We start from the raw sequence: 15,381 nt of genomic DNA on the forward strand, positions 1-15,381 counted from the left end.
CATTCAGTCACAGGAATTACTGGGCCAAGCATAACACACCGTATAGGGCTTTCTAGATAAGACTTGTGATGCAGAAGAGCAGAGTAGAATCCCTGTTTCCTTTAGAAAGCTTGTTCCCAATAGAAAAAAGAGGAGCTAAGCCATGCGTGCCCAGTTTCTTCTTCCCAATTACCAATCAGAGTAGTCACTCCACCTTCCCTGCAGCAGAGTGGGCAAAGGAGCGCAGAGAGGCCAGGAGTGCTACAGTACCCAGCTCCCTTCACATGAAGGGAGACATCAAGAGGAGAGAAGTGATAGTCGCCCCTAACAACTGGCATCTCTATCACAATCTGAACAGTGATTGGCTTAGAACAAAAGGATAAATACAAGTGCAAATTATCACTTTCCAGACTTAATAAGCACAGTAATAGGTTAAAAGCCTCAACAAGTTAAGAAAGCATCAATTTGAAAAGAGAAGCGTTACTGTGCTGGTTATTGGTAGGTATTGCCTGACTACTGATGAACACCTATAAATATAAATGTTATGTTCTGTATGCAGTGCTGTAGATCATCATTTATCTACAGGTAGGTAGATAGGTAGATAGATAAATAGATAGATAGATAGATAGATAGATAGATAGATAGATAGATAATCTCTCAGAAATCAAATCATGTGGACAAGTACTGTAGATAGAACTCTGGAATGGGCCAGATGTAAAAGTTGAGGCCAGTTTTACTTATAGATATGCAAGTGTCAAAGTAAAACTCTAAAAGAGGTGTTCCAGCTCTTTTGAAAACCAGAGATTACTCTCTCCCAATTTGAATGCACCCTCTCTTATTTTCAGTTGGTTAAATTAAACCCTGCTTAGACCAGCAATGCAACACCACCGACTGCACATATGGCATTTACTGACATTACTGTAAGCATCAGATAACTGATATCCAACTCCTCCAGTGTTCCTAACACAGACAAGGCTCTACAACACAGGACTTGACCAGTGGGATCTGGACCTGGACTTCCTGTGTTCAAACCCCCACTCTTAGTCACAGGTCATATGACCCCCCGTATGTTATTTAACCTCTCTGAGTCTTGGGTTTTCTCTCTGTAAAATGGGGATAATAGTAGAATCTGCCTCTTAGGATGGTTGTGAGGATTCAATGAATTAGTACATATAGAGCACTCAGCACTGTGCCTGGCACCTAGTTTTGCCCAGGAAGCGTTAGTACTTAGAATAATGTGGTGAGGAAAGCAGTGTTTGTGTAGTAACGTTGTGCTGGGAAAATGGGCAACGCTTACAACGCTTTCTAGGCTTCATATGTGAGCTGATGTGCCCAGAAAACACTCTGCTTGATTTAGTGTGGCAAATGGAGAAAGTACTACTGGGTAGTAAACTCATTTACACTATTAGCTGCATGACTTTGAATGTCTGGTATAACACCTTAAGAGACCAAAAGAGGATGTCTTTCATCAAAGTTTGCCTCATTTATCTCTACTTCTCATTCATTATGTTACACTTTCATTTCATGTCTGTTTCCTTCTTTTTCTTATTTTATTCATTAACTAAGCATGATCATATAAATCAAATTTAAAATGTTACCTAAAATTCTATGTTTCTTCTCAAGTAAAATGCAGACAATAAATGAAGCAGAGTGTTATGAACTGATGTGGGAAGTTCTCCTAGAGGTTAGGATGACTCAAAGAACCAAGCAGCAGAACAGTAGGGCTAGTGTAATCTCCTTTACGAAGGAGGAGGAGAGAGAGAGAGAGAAAAGGAGAAAAGGAGGGAGAAGGCAAGACAAGGAATCAATTAATTTCTAAGTATACATAAAAGGGTAGAAGAAGTTTCTAGAAGGATCTCTCCAAAACCACTATCATGAAGAGTGATAGTGGAGAGGAGGGGAAAAAAATAAGTTAAAGAGGCGAGAATCTAAGGGGCACTTTTAATTTTTACTTTGTGTTGTTTGGATTTTTTAAGAACAAGAAATAGGCATTTATCACTCGTATAATTTTAGAAATGTAATGGAGAAACTGGAATGAAAGAAATACCACTCTATCCCACAACTGCATTGGACTTTTCCTTATTTTTCTCCTTGTGGTTCAGTCGCCCCCTAAGGCCTGTCTCTTCTAGCTCGAGGTTTGGTTGTGCTGGTTTGGATACAAACACCTAGAAGACTAAGCTGGGTCCCGGGACTGCCTTCTTTCCATTTCATGCGCTCATTTGTCCCCCTGGCCCCCAGGCGGCCCTGAGAGCCTCCATCCGCGCCCGGGACGGCGCCACCGCCGCGGCCATCGTCTTCCTGAGCGACCGCCTGCTGTACGGGCTCGACGCCTCCCGCCCGCTCCTGCGGGTCGCCAAGGGCCTCCACCGGCTGCAGCCCGCCGCGCCCATCGCCCCGCAGGTGGTCATTCGCCAGGCCCGCGTCTCCGTCAACGCAGGTAGCGCCCGCCGCCCTCCTCCCCCGGGCCGCCCTCCTCCTCCGGGCCGCCCTCGGGGCTGGACCAGGGCGGGAGGACCCGGGCTCCGCGCCTCCACCGCCTCCGCCGGCACAAAGGCCCCGGCATAAAGGGGTTCAGAGCCAGAAGCAGGAGAGAAAATTGTGAAAGGGTGTGGAAAATACTAATTGGAGCCTTTGTCTTCTAACAAATCTGTCCCGCTGCTTTCAAACAGGGGTGTCTGAATTGCTATACTTCTGACCAAGGGCCTTTAAAAAGCAGATTAGAATTCTCCTATTTTCTCTTAGCGCTCCTGTCTCCTTTCTGTAGGGCCACTTGACTATGCTAACAATAGAGCTGACAACCCCACTGGAGTAATCTGCGGGTGTTTTCATCGCTCCGAACACCGGTACAGTACCTGATTAGGCCTTAAAGTATCCTTTTTTTTCCTTCTGTCACTTTGAATGAAATGAAAAATGAGGCTGACATTCTAACTTAGGATGTAATGCAGAGGGGGTTGGAGGGGAGAGGGGCCTGCTATTGCTGTGTATTACAGCAAAGTCCACTTCCATGGGATTCATGAATTATTTAAATTCCCCCTAACTATGAGGTTTAGCAACTGGGTAGCCTGCTATTCTCATTTCCAAGAGTGAAAGAATTAAGGAGGAAAATAGAAGGCAAGTTGCTCCCCCCAGAAACAGGACTAGCTCATTTTTTTTGTTGTTGGTTTTAGCCGTTGTTATTGTTTTAACAATTCTGGTCATTAAGAGGTTAAAATATCTTTACTTCATTTCCTTTGACAAGGAACTGTACTAACTATACTAAGTGGAACAATTGCTGAATGCAGAGAGGGACAGAGATAAAGGGACATGGGAGAAATGGGCTTGTGGAGGTTAACTTTCAAAAGCCCAAGTTCATTCTCTTTCCAGTTCTTGCAGCTGTACATAAATTGTGCCCGCATCTTATTGTTTACTTTTCTAGAGTAACTGCAGGGACAGACTTGAACTTAGGAAAAATTTCTTCCTTCAAATGTTCCTGATTTGGGACATATATGTTTGGGGTTTATAATGTTTGGGATATGAGGGAGACCTAACAACTAAAGTTCCTTCTGATGGCATCAGATGGCAATGATGCGAGAGCCAAGCATTTGGGGTGGGCGGGGGGTGGGGGGCTGAATGGTGAGGGCCACGTGTGCGCAAGCAGAGTTCTAATGTTTGTTCTTATCAAGTGGAACAGAGTCAATGTGGCATGTTTTATAATACACACAATTGCTATGGTGTGACATGGAAATTGAGGTCAAACGGTAAGCAGGCGTGTTGATAGCTTTGCTTTTACACAGTCAAACTAATCTTAAGCTGGTTGGTTGGTTGGTTTCTTATTTCTCTCATGTCTCAAACCAAGGTGGGATAGAGCTTTCCTCCTGATAACACATAAGCCTTGATAGCATCGTGAGCAGTATGCTCCTCTGCTCGCACACATTATATCTAAGATAAAGGTTCTAGATCTTATTCCCCAATGGTTGGTGTTGTCTTTTCCTCAAAGATGCTCCCAGAAGTGCCACAAAAAGACAGCTTCAGAGTTAAGTGCTTCTTTGTAAGCTTCTGCCCCCAGACATCTCTTGAGTCTCCACCTGCACTGGGGGTCTCAGAGAGAGAGGAACTTTGAGCAGGGGGTAGGGAGGAGGAAGAAAGGTAACATGAGGGGACAGCACAGTCTTCCTGTTATCCCCTCTGACCCAGCCCTTCCTGGTATCTGCCCAAAACACGTTCCAAAGGGCAAAGCATTCAACGTAGTGGGATTCAACACAGAGGCAAGAAAGAACACCCTGGGCCTGCCCAGCTCACTCTTGCCTGAAATTAGGAGACAAAAGCTTTCAAGGAACAGTTAGAGATAGATAAATGTTCAGACTTCCAATTCCATCAACATAGAGGATTGAGCAAGTGCAGAATCTTCTCCCATTACATCAATGTGGTGAATTAAAGATTTTTTTTAAAGTGCCTATGTAGGGGAAGAAGACAATTCCTCTACCCTCTAGGTCCTTCTGACTGGTCCAGATATTAAATTGACATGAGGCAGAATAACAGGAGAAAATCAAACAAAGCTTTATAACATGTATACGTGGGAGAAACCCAGGAAAGCTGAGTAACTCGCCAGAATGGCCAAAGCCACCACCTTAACCATCTTTGGCTAAAGACAATGGAGGATGCTGGCGATAGTGGTTTGGGACTTCAAAGGGAAGGAAGACCATTTATATGGAGTTGGAAATGCAAATGTTTGTTAAACAAGTGTTTGCTGGGCCGGTTATAGACAATGTGACCCAAGAGACAGAACTTTGATAAAAATGGGCTTGCTGGTACCTTTCTGTCTATCACACCTATTTTACATTATACTATAGTTGTCTTATGGTATTAGCTCCTTCCTGTAACAGGACTTCTATCTTAAATACTTTTAGGCAGTTAGGGGGAAAGTCAAAGTTTCTTCCAGAGTCTTTTGTCCTTAAAAATAATCAGAGCAAAGAGACACATTTTGGGGTGGCCAATTCTGATCCCCCACACCTGTAACATAGAAGATGTTCAAAGTCAGAGCGGTAGACTACTGCTCACCACACTGCAGCCAAAGGGGTTTACACTTGGATATAGTCCTAAGGGTGGGGACTCTCATTTTAATCCCTGTGCAAGGATGAGAGACAGGGCCTTGAGCCTATGTTAGGAGTGAAATATCTGCACAAAGCTGGAATTCTTAAAGGTTTGCACAGGCTATGACAGGTGACTGAAGAGCTCCACCAGCCCGCTCAGAGAAGTGGTGAGGAAGCCTGCTCTCTGTCCAAGTTCTGGGATGGAGGCAAAAAAAAAAAAAAAAAAAAAAAATCTCCCCAAAGAAATAATAATCCCAAGTCTGCATCAAATGTCCACGTGGAGTCTGAATTTTCCCTACCCACAAGGGAGTGAATCCCCCACCAAACTAAGAAAAAACTAGTTTAGGATTGAAATTTCTGGGGCCCAGCAGAAGATCAAGTGCAAAACTATACTCTAGAGTGACATCCACACCCCAGGGGCACAGGAATCCCACAGAATAATTTTTGCTTAGATTAAAATTCATAAGCAACAAACAGAAATGAAACATGTGAGAGAAGAACAGCATATACAACAAACAGGGAAATGGTGCTCCAAAACAAAACACAAAAATAAGATGACCTGGAAGACTCCTATGGCTTAAAAATAGTCTGTTTAAAAGACTAGTGCACAATAGGGAAAGAAAATAAATTTACTAATTTGAAAAATAACTAAATAGAACTTTCAGAAATTAAAAAATATAGCCATTGAAATTAAAAATCAAGGTGGTTGTCAGAAAGTTATAGTAGTTGATGTGGAATTGCTCACAAAATAGGCAGAACATGTAAATTCATTTTTTGTAGTTACAGGCTACAAGAATGTCACCACAGATGACATCTGGCTGGAGGGAGCCTCAAGCCCAGGAGCCATCCCAGTGGGGGGCTAGGCTTCTGCATCTCAAGTGCTGATAAGGGCCCCCAACTGCCCAACAAGCTGTTTCATTAGGGCAGATGCAATAAAACAGATTCTTAGAGAAATGAAATAAGAAACAAAGATACATCAACTACAAGCCCAAAGTATTTATCATTAGATTCAAAAGTCATAAAATTACTTTGGCAAAAGATGATAAAACTTACTAAATGCTCTCTCTCCTTTTTTCACTTAATCTCATCTCAGACCAGTGACAAAAAGTCACAAACAGCCATGCTCTGGAGCAGTGCTCCCCAAGCTTCCATGTGCCTAGGAATCACCGGAGATCTTATTAAAATGCAGACCCTGATTCAGTAGGTCTGTGGTAGGGCCTGAGGTTCTTCATTTCTAACCAGTTCCCAGATGGCACTGATGCTGCAGTTCCGTGGACCTCGCTTGACTAGCAAGGGACTCTCTAAAGATTCTAGACATGTGCCTGTCTGCCCACCTGGTACAAGTGACTGGTAACAACCTCACAATAAAGATAAATTCCCAGGGCCAGTTTCTCAGGCGTTCAAACCCCCTGACTGACCTACCAGAACTGTATTACTGCAGCAGGTTTAACAGCAAGAGAGAAAATTATGGAAGTAGAAATTGTATTTAGAAAATACCGAGAATGAAGCACAGAGAGTTAAGTGGAAGAAAATATGAAAGAGAAATTTTAAAAACTTGGAGAATAGAATGAAAAAAGCACATAAGCATAATAGGATTTCCAGAAGAACTGACCGGAATTGGAGAAAAACATAAGTCTATATACTGAAGAAGTAAACTCAACCTTGAGCAAAATTTTTCTTTAAAAAATCACCTAGACACAATGTGGTGAAACTACAGAATAACAAACAATGAGAAAATCTTAAAGGAAACAGAAAAAAGACACATTATTTATATCAGAACTATATTTAGACTGACAAAAGGCATCTTATCAGAAACAGCAGAGTCCAGAAAGCAATGGAATATACCAAAAAAAAAAAAAAAAGAGAGGAAATACTTTCAACCTAGAATTTTATACCCAGCAAAAGTCATCATTCAAAAGCGAAGACAAAATGGACGCTTTCAAACAAAGGCTAAAAGCATTTATTACTCTCAAAACATCTCTCTCTCTCTCTCACACACACACACACACACACACACACACACACACACAGAGTAAAGGATGTATTTTCTTAGGGAGAAATTGAACTATAAAGATAGAGTGGGGGATTCAAAAAGCAATGGTGAATAAAGAATTTGGTAAATGCACAGGTTAATCTAAATGATATTGAAAGGAAAGGAAATTATATGGCAATATCACTTGTATAATTTAGAAGATGCAAAAATCTTAAAATATTATCAAATGGGCCAGCATTATATTAAATTAATAATAATACATTACATCAAGTAAGGTTTATTCCAGATATATAAAGATAGTGAATATGTGTTTACTAAAATTGATTTGAGAAATATTTTATAAAATTTTCAACCTGTTTAGGTTAAAAATGGAAACTGGAGTTAGAAATGTTATCATTCAGGTTCCAATCAGGAGACAGCAATCAGGCAGTAATTTGAACAAGGAAAGTTTAGTATAAAGAATCATTAACTGTATCAGGGGATTAGAGTAATGAGGGATGGCTAGTAAGAAGTAAAGAGACCTCTAAAGAATACAGGCCAGCCGTTATAGGGAGAAGCCACTATTCCCTGGACCGAGAGAACACCTGAGAAAGAGCTCCCAACCCCACTCCAGCACACCTGCACTGAGACCCATACCTTGCTGAAGAGGGCACAGCCACAGCTCACCAGATGGCAAAGAAGTCAAGGAGGTTCCATGTCAGCAGAATTCACTGGAAATCCACCCTCTTGGGTGCTGGGGGAAGCCATCCACAGAGAGGTGCCTTGGAACTCACTACAAAGCTGCCTTTATGGAATGCCAGGAGGAAACATTCACGGGGAGGTGCCTCACTGGCAGCATGCCACTGTGAAGTCACTTGAGAGGGTGCTGGAGGGGGCAGCTGGCCTCTGGGTGCTGCTGACCTCTTCTCACTGAGGATCCAGGTGCTGGAGAAGGCACCTGTGTTGCAGTAAGTTGGACACAGAGGAAGCCAGGAAGGCCACAGGAGGCATGCATTGGAGAAGCTAGATGCGCTATAGGAGCCTGGCAAGATGAGCATACAAAATCAGGAAGAGAAGCCCCTTCCCCATGCAGTCTCTCCACACCCTCTAATACAAACTTGGCAAAGGAGAAATACTTACAAGGACCAGACCCGTTATTGCAGAGCAGGCAATGAATGGTGAATTTGGAGCTGAAAGGCAATAAAGTGGTAACACACAAGAGGGACCTGTCTTAACCCGATAAAACGAAGCAACCAAAAACCTTCAGCAAAACCAATGATGAAAAATTAGGAATATTCCTTCTAAAATCAAGTCAAGAAAAAAATGTATCTTATTACCACTTCTATTCATTACTGACCTGGAAGTCATCCCAATGCAGTGAGAAAAGAAAAAGAAATAAGAGATATAAAGATTAGAAATGAATAAACAATATTATCATGATTTGTAGATGGCAGGATTGCCCACATAGAAAACTTCAAGAAATCTGCAGATTATTAGAATGAAGAAATTCAGGGCCGGCCCCGTGGCTTAGCGGTTAAGTGCGTGTGCTCTGCTGCTGGCCGCCCGGGTTCGGATCCCGGGCGCGCACCGACGCACCGCTTCTCTGGCCATGCTGAGGCCGCGTCCCACATACAGCAACTAGAAGGATGTGCACCTATGACATACAACTATCTACTGGTGCTTTGGGGGAAAAAATAAATAAAATTAAAAAAAAAAAAAAAGAAATTCAGAACGGTTGGTGAATACAAGGTCAACATATTTTTAAACGCCCATCCTTATATATCAGCAAAACCTAATTAGAAAATATAACTTTTAAGAAGAGAGAGCTTTGATAAAATTTATTCACACAGGTATTGCACGTTATTGCTCTCTTTTTAAATACATTGGTATGAATGAATTTTAACCAGACCCTAACTCACGATTTCAGATGCTGATTTTCTTTTTTTGACAAATCTGTATTGAAAATCTGCTGTGTGCCAAGAATGACCTTAGGCCTTGGGGGTAGTCGTAAAGATGATCAAGACATGACTCACGATTTTCAGGTGGCTCAAGTTAGAGGAGGAGACAGACCAATAAACAAACAACAAAAAATAGTAAAACAATGAGGTTTAAAGCAGAGAGAAAATTGGAAAGGAAAGAAGGACGGAAAGAAAAAAGGAAGGGAGGGAGGGAGAGGAGGGGAAGTGACAGAGAAAGGGAAGGAGGAAGAGAGGGAGTAAAGAAGGGAGGAGCTCAACAACTTAAAAAAAATTGGGAAGAAAAGGTAGGAAACTGGAAAAACTGCAGAAATACTGCTTTGTGCTGCATGTTTCTTCCTCTGAGGACAGAAAGAGACTGTGAGCAAGGAACATTATATCCTACATGGCTGAAAATAGGCCTCTACAAAGCTATCATACTGGACGCTGATCTGAAATACTGGTACCTCTGGGAAGCAGCTTAGCACAGGGGAGAGCTCACATCCTTGGTTCAGATCTTTTGGTCGTGTTACCAGCCTCTGTAGGGACATTTCCTCATCTGGGAAATGGAGATAATAAAAGTACCGTATATAGAGTAGTGACCCCTTATCCTCAGGGGATGTGTGCCAAGACCGCCATTGGATGCCTGAAACCGAGGATAGTACTGAACCCTATATACAGTGTGTTTTTTCCTATACATACATACCTATGAGCGTTTAATTTATAAGTTAGGGACAGTAAGAGACTAACAACAATAACGAATAGAATGAGAATAACAATATACTGTAATAAAAGTTAACTGCAGATCTTAGCACCCTCAGCATATGATTTTTTTCTTCTCTTAATAAGTTGAGAACTTTCACCTTTTCCATTAAAGAAAGCACTTTACAGCTTCTCTTTGGCATATCTGAATTGCTAGCATCACTACTCTTGCACTTGGGGACCATTATTAAGTAAAATAAGGGTCCCTTGACCACAAGTACTGTGATATAGTGACAGTCAATCTGATAACCGAGTCGGCTACTAAGTGACTAACGGGCGGCTGGCCCATACAGCGTGGATCCACTGGACAAAGGGAGGAGTCACGTTCTGTGAGGGATGGAGAGAGACAGTGTGAGATTTCATCAGGCTTCTCAGAACTGCACGCAATTTAAAACTTATGAATTGTTTATTTCTGGACTTTTCCATGTAATATTTTTGGGCTACAGGTAACTGAAACTGCGGGAAGCAAAACCACAGGTGAAGGGGACTACTGTAATTTAGAACAATGCCCATATTTAGAACATAATATGCAGTTAATAAATGGTAGCTCTTACTATTATGACCTTGAAGGCAGGGCTCTGTCTTGTTCCCCTTCCCATTTCCAGCTGTTAGCACAGTCCCTGACACATTCAAATATTTGCTTGGCTGAATAACAGATATTTACTGAGTATCTGCTATGTGCCAAACATGTTAGCAGTACCTGCAACAGAGCAGTGAATGAAATGAACAAAACCCCTACTCTCTTGGAGTTTACATTCTAGTGGGGAGACAGGCAATAAGAAAATCATTGAGATAAGTAGTATATACCATGGCAGTAAGTGCACTGGAGAGAAATACAGCAGAGAAGGTGAAGGAGAGTGCCAGTGTTTGGTGATCCTTTGCTCCATAACAAACCACCCCAAAACTTAGTGGCTTAAAACAAAAATTTAGTCGTAGTTTATGTTCTAACCACAACAATTCACATCCCTCCCAAGTGCAAAATAGCCTTACCCCTCCCTGAGTGTCATCCCATGAAGGCATCAGGCTGGAAGTTCAGGATCTCGTCCTCTGGATCAGGTCCAGGGACAGATAAGTCTTCTCAGGTGCCACTTCTGGGATACAGAGACTTGTGAACTAAAAGACAAGTATCTACCCGCCGACACAACCAGCATGCCATGGGGAGATAACTTCAAACACTGCTGTTGGGGGGGTGGGGTGGGACCTGAGAGTCACACAGCAGTCACTACGTCCATATTCATCTAAGATCCAGCCAGGCATATGTCCCAAGTCTTCCTTCTGGGGACGTTAAGACTCCTTTCTTCTCTTTGGGAGTGGGTCCCCTCAGTTCTTGGACTTGTCCTGTGAGTCATCATTCCTTTTCCACAGGACGTTTCTTATGAACGTATCTCAGCCTGCTCCATGCCCACAGAAAGGTGCGTTCCCAGCTGGGTTTCATTTTGAGCTATCACTGCCCTTCTTAAACTAAGCTGATATAATTCCTTCAAATACTTTATAGCCTTTTAATGCATTGAATTAGACAAAAGCCATGCCTACAATTATCTGTGGGCTCTACTCTGGGCTACAATCAAGGTGCTATAGAACAGGACCCTTGAGATTCTTCAGAGCTCTTTTGCCTGGTCAAGAGGGTTGAGGTCTTAGCAAAGGCTTTATAGCCACACCCTTGACTTGATCTTGGCCACATTTTACTGCCAGTGCCCTGGATTTGATCTTTACTCCCAGGTTTTAATTTATTTTGAGAATGTCTTGCTGGCTGGAAAGGCTATTCTGGGCCTTCTATGTTTCTTCTAAATCCTGCTTGAAAATGAACTAGTTCCTTCTGTAGCGTATCTCTTTCTTCCCACACTACATCTTGGTGGCTAAAAGAGGTCCGTTTGGGACTTCCAGCATTCTTCCTGGGTATCCCCTTTCTAGACACACAAGTTCATTGGTTATATTTTCTATTTTCCACATTACTCCTGGAGACCATGTTGCCCAAATTTCCACCACTAGATAACGTGTGTTCCCTTTTCTCAAACCTCCGGTGACGATTCCCTCACTGCCCTTTCAGTCTCCTTGTCGTCTTTCAAGCCTCCACCTGACACCTGTTCCTCAGCCAGTGCTGGATGTTTGAAGTTTCCGTTACAGTCGCGTCCCGGTTTGGGTGCCCAGTTTCTGTATGTATTGCTATGTTACAAGCCACCTCATAACTTACTGCCTTAAAACAATAATAATTTATTATTTCCCATAATTTTGTAGTTCGACTGGATAATTCTTTTATTTTAAGTAGTGTCGGCTGGGCAGCTGGGACAGCTAGAAGGTCCAAAGCGGTCTCACTCCCACAGCAGGCTTGTGGTACCGGCCGCCAGCGAGAAGCTCAGCTGGGGCTGTCAGGCGAGCGCCCCGGTTCGCCCCGCCTGGGCCTCTCGCAGCACGGTGGCTGGGTTCTGAGAGAGGTGAAGGTAGAAGTTACAGATCTCTTAAAGCCCAGACTAGAAACAATAACAGTGTCCTTTCTGCCACATTCCATTGTTCACAACAGGTCACAGGGCCAGTTCTGACCCAAGGAGAAGGGAAATAAACTCTAGATTCCACTTCTTGATGGAGGAATGGCAGGGTCACCTTGCAAAAGAGCACGTGGGGTGGAAGCTATGGATGTGACCTCCTTTGGAAACACAGGCTACCTCAGCCGGGCGTGTGTCTGTGGGTGCAATTTGAAATAGGGTGGTCAGGGAGGCCTTATGCGACAGGGACATTTGAGCAAAGACCTGAAGAAGGGAGCAAGCCTTGGAGATATTTAGGATAAACACATTCCAGACTAAAATAATTATACAAAGATCCTGATGCGGGAACAAGCTTGGCAGGTTCAAGGGACAGTAAGGAGGCCACTGTCCCCAAAGAAGAGCGAGTGAGTGAGGAGAAGAATGCTAGAGACGAGGCCAAAGCAGTCCCAGGGGCCAGGTCTGGTAGGCCCCAGAGGCTCCTGGAAGAAGGGATGGGTAAAAGGGTAAATGCTTGAGTTTCCTCCTTGGGAACAACAGCTGTCCATACATAAGGCCCCTCCTATGCAGTGGTCACCAAACTAAGTGGAAAGTTTAGAAAGAACCTCCTTCCCCTCCCCCCTAAATAAATCCTTTCCTGATAATTCTGTAAATAGCCCTGTTCGTGGGCAACTCTGTTCCACTTCTTGAGGTGTGGCTCTCGCAGAACGGAGACACAGCCTTGTACAAAGATTTGCCTTGAGTTCTCAAGCCTTACTCTGTATGAATGAATTATTCATTCACAGGAGTGAATATATATGAATCTAATTGCCATTTCAGATCCTGTGCAACTCCCACCTTCCCAATTCCTGAAAACACCATCTTGCTTTTCACTCTTATATATCATGTAGTTATTGATTTTAAATTTTAAAATAGCATGTTTCCAAGAGCGGTCATGGTCCCTGTTATAATGTATTCATCTTAGAGCCTGAACTACTAGTGGTATTTCAAGCACACAGTCAGAACTAATTGAGTGGCATTTGGTTGCTTCTTTTCAGGGAAACTTTTAAAAGCAGAGTATATCCTGAGCAGCCTAATAAGCAACCGTGGAGCAACAGGTAAGGTGTTTTCACGTCTTCACAACGACCTTCACCCTCAGTCCCCACCAGAGTTCTAGCCTGAGAGCAACTTACGACCTGATGGTTACTGTACGCTGGATGTTCCCAGAACTACCCGGGACTGGCTCTGCCACTGATAAGTGTAGTGGCTTTGGCCAAGCAGCCTACTTCTCGGTGTCTCCATTTTCTCTAATTAAAGACAAACACACCGAGGCTTCTAACATTTCCCTGCTTCACTGTGGAGTGTGTCGTCCAATGAACAACAGCTGCTAAAGCAGGTAGCTGTGCGGGCCCCAGGAACAGCTCCGCAGCAGCCTCGAAAAGAGTGCTGGCGGGGAATGGAGCCTCTGAGTTCAGAAGAGTGCACTTACGGCTTTATGTATTGAAATGATTTGGAAAATAAATGTGGTTTTGCTACATAAGAACTTTAATAAGAGCTTATTTTAAAATGGATTTCTTTTGATATTTAATTATACATGAAAGGAATCCAGTCCTAATAGTTTGGTAACAAATAATCTAAGCCTTCAGATATCTTTTTTTTTTTTTTCTGTGAGGAAGATCAGCCCTGAGCTAACATCCATGCCAATCCTCCTCTTTTTGCTGAGGGAGACTGGCCCTGGGCTAACATCCGTGCCCGTCTTCCTCCACTTTATGTGGGACGCCACCACAGCATGGCTTGACAAGCGGTGCGTCGGTGCGCACCCGGGATCCAAACCCGGGCCGCCAGCAGCGGAGCGCGCGCACTTAACCGCTGGGCCAGGGGCCGGCCCAGCCTTCAGATATCTTGTCTGTGTTTCTGGGCATTTAAGTCAACATCTACCCCGGTCAGTTGAACACAGTTTCCAGTGGACTCTTAAGCTCAATACATTCAGATATAAGGTCCCGAGCTCCTTGAAACTCGCAGACCTTTCCAGTGGGGAGGCAGTTTGGAACATAACTATTGACCACTCACGCCTCATTTGTAGCCACCATCACTAACCTACAGTATGCACTCTTCCCATCTTCTGCACCCTACACACACGTGCACATACACACACACCCCAGGACTAAAGGCTAGGGAGAAAACAAAGAGGGTGACGTGACAGAGAATAACGAGGGGGGAGTAATAAATCTGACTCTACGCTTGATGTTTCATCACTGACAGCTTTCAGGCCTCAGCCTTCCTTACTCCTTTTGCCTCACATCTGGATAGGCTGATTCCTTTTTTAAAGAAAGCTCATCAGTAAACTCTGGCCCAGCTTGTGGGAACCTTTATCCTGGCCCCACACTCTATTCATGATAAAAGCCAAAGCCCTTCACCACTCTCTTCACTCAAGTCAAATGGACCAACTCAGGGGCCTGCCCCGCTCTCCTCAGAAAGGCGCATATGTGAGTAGTAAATCTTTTCACACCCTCTTGGTGCCTGTGTGGAGTCATCAGTTTCCTCCAAGCCAGTTTTGGGTGGATGGGATGGATCCCGCCCTCCAGGAGGCGACCCCAGGACAGCGGGGTAATACTGTAGGGAAATTAATCTGCAGAGGCCTTTGAGGCAATAGCATTGAGGCTGAGACCTGAAGTAGGAGAAGCAGAGGTCTCCTCAGGAGCCAGAGGGAAGTGGGTCCCAGGCAGAGGTAATACAAGCACAGACGCCACGAAGCAAGAGCGGCTGCTGTTATAAGGAACACAGATGAAGCCGGCGTGCAGAGCACAGGTGGTAAGGCGGAGAGTTGGAGACTAGGCAGGAGTCAGGTCTCTGTAAAGCCTTGTAGGTTACAGCAAGGACCTTACTCTAAATGTACAGAAGAGATTGTCTCTCGAATCTATATTGTGTGTGCTCATGAAGGCTTCTATGAAAATAATTTTATCTTATCAGGCTATTTCTTAAATAATTCAAAGCCAAAAATGCTTTTCCTTTTCCCCTCTTTTATTGTAGGTACCTGGCTGTACAGAAATGAAAGTGACAAGGTCCTGGTGCAGTCAGTCTGCATACAGATCAGAGGGCAAATTCTGCAAAAGCTGGGTACGGTCATCAAACATTCGCTCCTCTCAAGGCTCGTCGACAAAGTCTGGCTATGAGATTTTACTGTGGAA

The 15,381-nt window shown here is 43.7% G+C and overlaps 1 protein-coding gene across 2 annotated transcripts in view; it reads left to right on the forward strand.

Moving 5' to 3' along the window:
* ALPK1 (alpha kinase 1) overlaps positions 1–15,381 on the forward strand; it is a 113,495-nt gene that overhangs the window by 81,139 nt on the left and 16,975 nt on the right. For both annotated transcript variants that reach the window (XM_058549920.1, XM_058549921.1), the window contains 3 exons: positions 2,218–2,416; positions 13,252–13,311; positions 15,224–15,310. In XM_058549920.1, coding sequence (XP_058405903.1) covers positions 2,218–2,416; positions 13,252–13,311; positions 15,224–15,310 — 346 coding nt within the window. The remainder of the gene's footprint in view (positions 1–2,217; positions 2,417–13,251; positions 13,312–15,223; positions 15,311–15,381) is intronic.

The sequence above is a fragment of the Diceros bicornis genome, chromosome 11 (genome assembly GCF_020826845.1).
Source record: "Diceros bicornis minor isolate mBicDic1 chromosome 11, mDicBic1.mat.cur, whole genome shotgun sequence".
Taxonomy (NCBI): Eukaryota; Metazoa; Chordata; class Mammalia; order Perissodactyla; family Rhinocerotidae; genus Diceros; species Diceros bicornis.